The 7,422-nt window shown below is 54.9% G+C and overlaps 1 protein-coding gene across 1 annotated transcript in view; it reads right to left on the bottom strand.

Moving 5' to 3' along the window:
• FAM193A (family with sequence similarity 193, member A) overlaps positions 1–7,422 on the bottom strand; it is a 103,338-nt gene that overhangs the window by 17,158 nt on the left and 78,758 nt on the right. Inside the window, exons 14-17 of the mRNA XM_006893610.1 lie at positions 3,190–3,388; positions 2,034–2,306; positions 821–1,103; positions 281–464 (exon numbers count right to left, since the gene is read on the bottom strand). Coding sequence (XP_006893672.1) covers positions 281–464; positions 821–1,103; positions 2,034–2,306; positions 3,190–3,388 — 939 coding nt within the window. The remainder of the gene's footprint in view (positions 1–280; positions 465–820; positions 1,104–2,033; positions 2,307–3,189; positions 3,389–7,422) is intronic.

Genomic DNA, 7,422 nt, shown 5'->3' with positions numbered 1-7,422 from the left:
AGGCGAGCGGACACACACACACACACACACACACCACAGGGAAGGTGAACGCGGACGCGCCCATGGGGGAAGTGCGCACTGACACGCATGCACCCACAGGGAAAGCGCGCGCTGACATACACGTGCCCATGGGGAAAGTACGCGCTGACACACAAGCACGCACACGGGGAAAGCGCGCTGACATACACGTGCCCATGGGGGAGGCGAGCGGACACATACACACACACCCCAGCATGGGGGAAGCGCACGCGGACACACACGCACCCCCGGGGGCACCTACCCCGCCGTGGCCGAAGAACTCGCAGTAGCAGCAGTCACAGTATTTGCCCTCCTTCTGGTTGGTGGAGGTGGAGGTGCTGGAGCTGTGCTCGGAGCAGCTGTCCTCGTCTGCGCTGTCGTCACCATCGTCCTGCTGCGGGTCGTACACGCCGTTCTCACAGCGGTGGCCTTCACAGTCAGGGTCACTGCAAGGGTATGCGGGCAGCTGAGCCAGCCGTGTGCCCCCGCAGCCCCAGCCGGGCCCCCAGGGAGAGGTGACAGGGATCTGGGAGAGGTGGATCGAGCACTGGCTAGCAGGGGTCATTGGGGTATCTGGGCAAGGTAGGCCTGGCACAGGCCGAGGGGTCATCCACCAGGGACAGGATGGCCAGTGCTACGTCCTCCCAACACCCTCGCCATGGGCTGGGAGGATGGGTGTACAGCTGGGGTCAAGGTCAGGGTTGCCTTTCTAGAAGCACCCTCTCTGAACATTATCTGTGTTCAGCAAAGTCCACAGCCGCTGGGGGACCAGCCGCCCTACCCCAGCTGGACCCCGGCTTACCTGCAGACGCTGGGGGGTGCGCTGAGGGAGCCGTCTGTGACAGGGGGTGGGGGTGCCACAGGGGCTGGACAGAAGCTCTTGCGGGTCTCCACCAAGCCAGACGTTGGGGTGGTGATTTTGGGGAATGAGGGGGCTGTGAGATTTGCAAGATGTGGTGTGGGGGCCGGTGCCAGCCCAGCAGGTGGAAGGGTGGGGAGGGGTGCCAGGCCAGTGGGGCTGCTCCTGGGTGCGGCCTGGCCAGAGTGCCGGTGGTCCTCCTTGCTGATACCATGAAAGACTTCTCCTGTGGAAAGCCACCCGGAGTCAGTGCCAGGACTGGTCAGTGCCAAGGCTGCTGACAGACCTGGTGTCTCATCACAGTCCCTCCTCCATAGTCTGCTCACTCTCTTGCTTGCAGGTGCCCAAGCCCACAGGAAACTGGCAGGATTAGAACTGACCACATCCTCTGCTCATGCCTCCATTCATACCTTTTCATATCTAAGTTGCTGTCGGTGAGTTGAGCATGACTCACAGAGATTGTATGAACAAGAGGCCTGAAGCCTTTCTGTAACGATGGTCATTTCTCAAAGTTCACAGTTTGCAGAGGTGTGTTGTTTAGGAAGTGGATGCCACTCCTGCTGCCAAAGTCAGTAAGTAACGTAAACTTGGCCCCAAGCACACACTGCTATTAACACATCCCAGACCATGGGGTGACCATGGGCACAATGTTCTTATTCTCCATGCATGCCCCAGCCAACTACCCGTGTCCTTTATGGCCTCTCCCCAGCTGCCCCACCATCTGGGTTTGGCCTGTGTTCCTGCTGCTGGATTTGGGTAGATCAGCTGGGACGACTCTGGGACAGGGAGCACCTCATCACTGTTCCTTCCAGATCCTCATCACCTGTCAGTCCCCACTGTGCCAGCCTGAGCGCTTCCAGTGGGCACACTGTGTGCTCACAGAGCTCGGAGACCAACAGGCCAGTGCCAACAGTCCAGCCCTGACGAGGCTCACGACAAGGCAATGACTAGCACAACCTGTACAGCAAGTGAACAGGCCCTTTCTCCTGGACGCAGGGCCGGACCTCACCTATGGAAGGTGGTCTCAAGGACCAACACCCGCCCCCCCCGCCCTGGATGGCAGGGCCCCCGCCCTGGACAGCAGGGCCGGACCTCACCTATGGAAAGGTGCTCTCATGAACACCCCTCCACTCTAGATGGCAGGGCTGGGCCTCACCTATGGAAGGCGGCCTCTTCGATGACACCTTGAACTGGCTATTGCTGGACTGTACGGTGGTGGCTGTGCAGGAGACAGAGGAGGTGGCGGACGAGGTGGCCATGACCACTTTGTTGGCTTCCATGAATGCGTCCTGGAAATTGTACAGGCATTTCTTTTTCGCAGCATTTTTTTTCTCTTTGCTCTCTGAGATGGTGAGTGTATCACTGCTGGACGGAGGTGGGAGGGCTTCTGGTCTGGTTTCTGATAGCGTTGGCCCTAGTAGATCACCCCCTTTGGGAAAGAATGGGACCAGTAAGATATTCGGGAGAAAGAACGCTTACCCAGTCCTAAAGGACACACCGGACAGACCACATGTTAACTCTGGGGCTGCGCTGGAAGGGAGGCTTCCCGGCAGTACCCATCAGCCGGCTCTTCAGCTAAGAACAGCACATTCGTTGAGCACCTACTAAGTGCCCATCATGTGCTAGGTGCTTCTCAAAAGGTACTGCCCTGTATGTATTAAAACTAGCTTCTGAGGTTGGTATTCCAGTTCCTACCCAAAAGATGAAGAGTCTGAGGCCCAGAGAGGCTAAGCTTCCTGCCCAAGGTCACACAGCTAGAAATCCTTCCTGAGCAGAGACCAGGATACAGAGTCCAGCTGGTCCTGAGCACAGGGAGAGGCTGGGGTGCAGCCAGGGGCACCCTCTTTAGATCACACTGGCCCTGACTCTGGGGTAACAGGTGGCCACACAGCTGCCCCTCAGGGGCAGGCTGGAGAGGGGTCAGATCCCACATAGGGTCAAGGCAGGAATAGGAGGGAGGGAGGCAAGACGCAGCACCTGGGTGGCCTGGGGCCTTGTGCCTCACCACCTGTATGTGGGGGGGAGGGGGGCCTGGCTGTCACCACTGCCTGAGAGCCAAGTCAGTGTCACACATCAAACTCAGGACCCTACGGGGAAGGGTGGGGAAAGGAGGGGAGGCGCCAAGCTCAGGACGAGGCTCACTGTCCTGGCACCAGGTGCCAGAGGTGGTGTGCTTGGTGGGCACAGCGGGGTGATCTAGGGGATGTCTGAGAACGGGCTGTGGCAGCCAGCTCCAGCTGATGCGGGCTGCTGTGACTGGTGACAGCTCAGGTTACTATAAAACTTTAAGACATTTTTAACAAATTCCTTACCAGAAATTGTATCTGGCAAGAAAGTGCCAGGATTCCAGTTCTTATCATTCATCACTTCTGATCCCCAAAGACTTATAAATTTAGAACTAGTCCACTCTGGAGCGTTCCCAAAACAGCTCGGGTAAATATGGTCTTGCAGAGACGGATTGAATACCTGATGCTTATTTGTGGGATTCTGAACAGGTGCTGGAGGTAATGCCTGTAAAAGAAAAGTTCCAATCACTTATCAAGACGGACTCCTCAGTGTTTCCTCCACGCAGACACGCGGGTCCCTGGCGCAGGTCTCGAGCCCTGGGTGACGCGTGTGCCACGTGCTGCCTCTGGTGCTTCAGAAAGCACACGTGACATGGGCACACTGTGGTGTGGGTCGGGCACATCCTCTCGGCCCGTCTCAGGCATGGCCCATTTGTGTAAGATCTGCCTGTGGCCGACTCCCCATCTGACACTGAATGATCACCACTGTAGATCCCACTCTGTCTGTGGCCACCAACGTGGAAACAGTGACTCTCTCGCTGTCTGGAATGTGGCTAAGGTCCAGCTGCCTTCAAGAACCCCCTGCCCCTGCTGGCTCCGTCTTCCAAATCCCAAGTCAGCAAGGAAAGGATGCCTGGAGACCGCAAGCTCTTGCTGTCTCCAATGTCGGGACCAGGCTCAGTGCACGCCTTTCCCTCACAGGTGTTTATTTACTGAGAGCATAAACACACCCCCAGGTGCAGGCCCTGCCCCCCACCATTCGAGGCCAAGTGGGAATGGCCAGGTCCTTGAGGGAAGCAGACATGAAGATGGAGTGGGCAGATCTAGGGGGTTCCCAGGAGTGAGCGACACTTGGGCAGGGTCCAGAGGGCCCAGGCATGAGGTGAAGGCAGCAGGGAAGGACTGGAGTACATGGGGCGCACAGTGTGCCACATGGATGGGTGAGGCCTGCACTGTCCATCTCTGCCTGGCCAGGATGAGTGCTCCAGGCGTGGAGGGCCTGCATGGGGGCAAGCCTGCGCGACTTTATTCCGAGGGGGCTAGGACACATGGGGGTGTGATGACACTAAGTCAGGAGCTGCATGGAATGTGGCGAGGACAGCAGCTGCTGGTTCAGGGAGGGGCAGGACTGGATGTCTAGGCTCAGGCTCTCCCCTCAGGCACCACTGTACTGGTGGGGTCTTCCATCTGCTAGCTGTGTGACCTTAGGGAGATAACTCAGTCTTTCTGAGCTCCAGTCTTGTACATTTCTGTGAACTAGGGACAGTTACCTTGGCTGAGGGTAAGAAGAGGTGAGGTATGCAGGGCACATGGCATCAACTTATATAGCTATTCCCAGGACAGAAAGGGGCCTACAAGCCCCCTGGAACACACCTGCTCTCGCCCTGTGGAGGGGAGGCTGGGTCCCATCTGGGCTGGAGGCTTTGGGTAGGGAATGGAGTGAGGGGTCCGGGGCAACTGTGACAGGATTTCAAAGTCCACCCACCTCCGTGACCACCGCCAGGAAGAAGCAGGCTCTGAACTGGTGGTCTGGGCGGGGGAGCCCAAGGAGTGAAGAACCAGGAAAACAAGAGAACCCCCTAGACTGCTGTTTCTACAGTGATGGCGTCAGCACTGCCCAGCTCAATGGGCCATGACAGAGGTCCGCAGTAGCTCCCAGGTGTGCAGTGAGGGCTCCAGGGAGGTGCAGGCCCAGGGCCAGTCTGCCCAGGGGAAGTGATGTTAGGGAGGGAGGTGGGCGGAACTGGCGGTCACAGGGCAGGTCTGACAGCTCACGGGTGATGGACAGTTGTATCCCGAGGGCTCCAGCACCATCTCCTCTGTGACCTGGTCCCGCGGCCTCGTACAGACCCCCTCTTTGGTGGTACCTCTCTGTTCTGCATGGACACAGCTCCCTCTGTGATGCATCGACGCACTGCAGGCTGTGCCTTAGTTTCTTTAAGGACTGTCATTGTTATTGAGGTCACACTGAGGACAGGCCTGAGACTCACTGACCCGCTTGCTCGCATGGAGCCCGGTGCTGAGCACAGGCCAGGTGCTCACAGAGAGGACCGAGGAACCCAGGCTGTGCAGGGCTGAGGTCTCACAGGACCTTAACCAGTAACCAGAACACAGAGCAGCCACCTACGCAGTGTGGAGACTGTCATATCCCATCTATCCAAAGAGGAGATTCAGTCGCAGAGGCAAAAGGCAGAAACATGGAGGGTCTGCAGCACCCAGCTACGCGTGTGCATGGTGCTGCAGGAGAAGCCCTCTCTCCGCGCAGCTCAAAGGTCTCTCAGGAAACCAGGCTATCTGTCACCTGCCCAGTTCCTAGCCACTGCACACACACGCCAATGACGGCCACAGAACAAGTCACTCAAACCGCTAATGCGGCCGGGCAAGGACAATGGTGCCCCTCATCGCACCGATCCACTAAGTTTCAACTCACAGAAGCTTTAAAATGACCTCCAGTCCGACACAAGTAACTCAGAGGAAGACAAACATTTGCTTTAACTAATTCTTGTAACGTAAGTGGAAACCAAAACAGATGTCTTAGTGTAGCACACGTTACTCCTCAGCCTCACGGCCTCTCTGCTCAAATGAGATCTGAGGGAATGACGCGGCCCGTGACACGCACACTGGGGACAGGCGTCCTGCGTCGAGTGACGACTGTGGGTATGACGTGGCCCATCACACACACACACGGGACGGGTGTCCAGAGTTGAGCCATTACTGTGACGTGTATGACATGGCCTGTGACAGGCACACTGGGGACAGGCGTCCTGCGTCGAGTGACGACTGTGGGTATGACGTGGCCCATCACACACACACACGGGACGGGTGTCCAGAGTTGAGCCATTACTGTGACGTGTATGACATGGCCTGTGACAGGCACACTGGGGACAGGCGTCCAGCGCTGAGCGCTCACACAGCAGCAGGTCCTGGCCATACCGAGCTAAGCAGGGGCCCAGCACGAATGACGCCTTTCTGCGTGTGTGCTGAGTTGCGGCTTTGCTCTCTCCCCCACAGATGATCAAGAGGCAGAAAGCCTCACCACGCTCCGGCCTTGCTGTGTCTCAGGCCCAAAGAACTGAATACCCACGCACTCTCCTGAGTCAGTCCAACACACAGCAAGCTGTGATCAGGCTTCCAGGACTACACATCTCCCGCAGAGCAGCCGGTGGACTCAAGCACTGACCTTCCGCTCAGCAGGACAGCACAAAAGGCAATGTGCCCCCGAGCTCGTTAAAGAACTCAATATTGCTTCTAAGAAAACACACAGGCCAAATATTAAAACACCATTTCCAAGGTGAGAGAGTTGTGTCTCTTCTACCGTAAACAAGCGCCCGCACCCCCAGCCTCACTGCCATGCCCTAGCTGACCTCCAGTGTGTTTTCAGAGCCAGGAAGTCACATGGGAAGACACTGTCCATCTTTCTCTTGCAGAACAGCTGGTGCATTTGAACTTCTTGCCTTTGAGCCGGCAGTGCAATTCCCTATCTGCTGAACCACTCAAGCCTGACAGTCCACAAAGTATCTTCAAAGTGGTAAATAAGAAAAGGAGCCAGCAAAACGAATTTTTCTAGAGTAAGAACAACATAAAGACCTTTTCAAACAAAGGAGATTGTTTTGTCACAGTTAAATTTTTACTGACGTAACTTCTCTTCGATGAGGACATCTGACCTGTGTACAGATGACCTGAGCCACAGCCAAGGATGCCAAACATTTAAGGAAGTATAAATACTGTCTGCATAAGATCCTAGGATTACTGGTAATACTAACAGTATTGGCTACAATTAAGATTAATAAATACCTAAGTTTTTTAAAAGGACCAAGCAAAAACACCAGACAATAACAACATGTAAGTCCACGTGGGGCTTAACTAAGTGAAAGCATTTTAGGGTATTGTCAATGAGCTAACTCCCAGTTAAAACGGATAACTACACTTGATGAAAATAAACATGCTGTTAAAAGAGGTGTACTAAAAGAATAAAAACTAAGATAATTTAAAAGCAAAAATATGGAGAAAAAGAAGATTCAATGCAAAATAAAGTTGTAGTAGGCAAACTAACTCAATATAGCAGATGCCAGGTGCATGTTTAGGGAGAACAAAATCAAGAGATGGACAAAGATGACTTAAAATCATGTCTTTTAAAAAAAAAGCCAAAATCTTTTAATTTTATAGCACTCAGATTTTGGAAGTTTCATCCCTTTTTTAATTATTATTAACTTTAATGAAAGTTTACAGAGACTTAGGGTTTCCAGTCGTTCCTTGTTG

The sequence above is a fragment of the Elephantulus edwardii genome, unplaced genomic scaffold (genome assembly GCF_000299155.1).
Source record: "Elephantulus edwardii isolate Elephantulus edwardi_28Jun2011 unplaced genomic scaffold, EleEdw1.0 scaffold00129, whole genome shotgun sequence".
NCBI lineage: Eukaryota > Metazoa > Chordata > Mammalia > Macroscelidea > Macroscelididae > Elephantulus > Elephantulus edwardii.
This window is presented reverse-complemented; position numbering and strand designations above follow the sequence as displayed.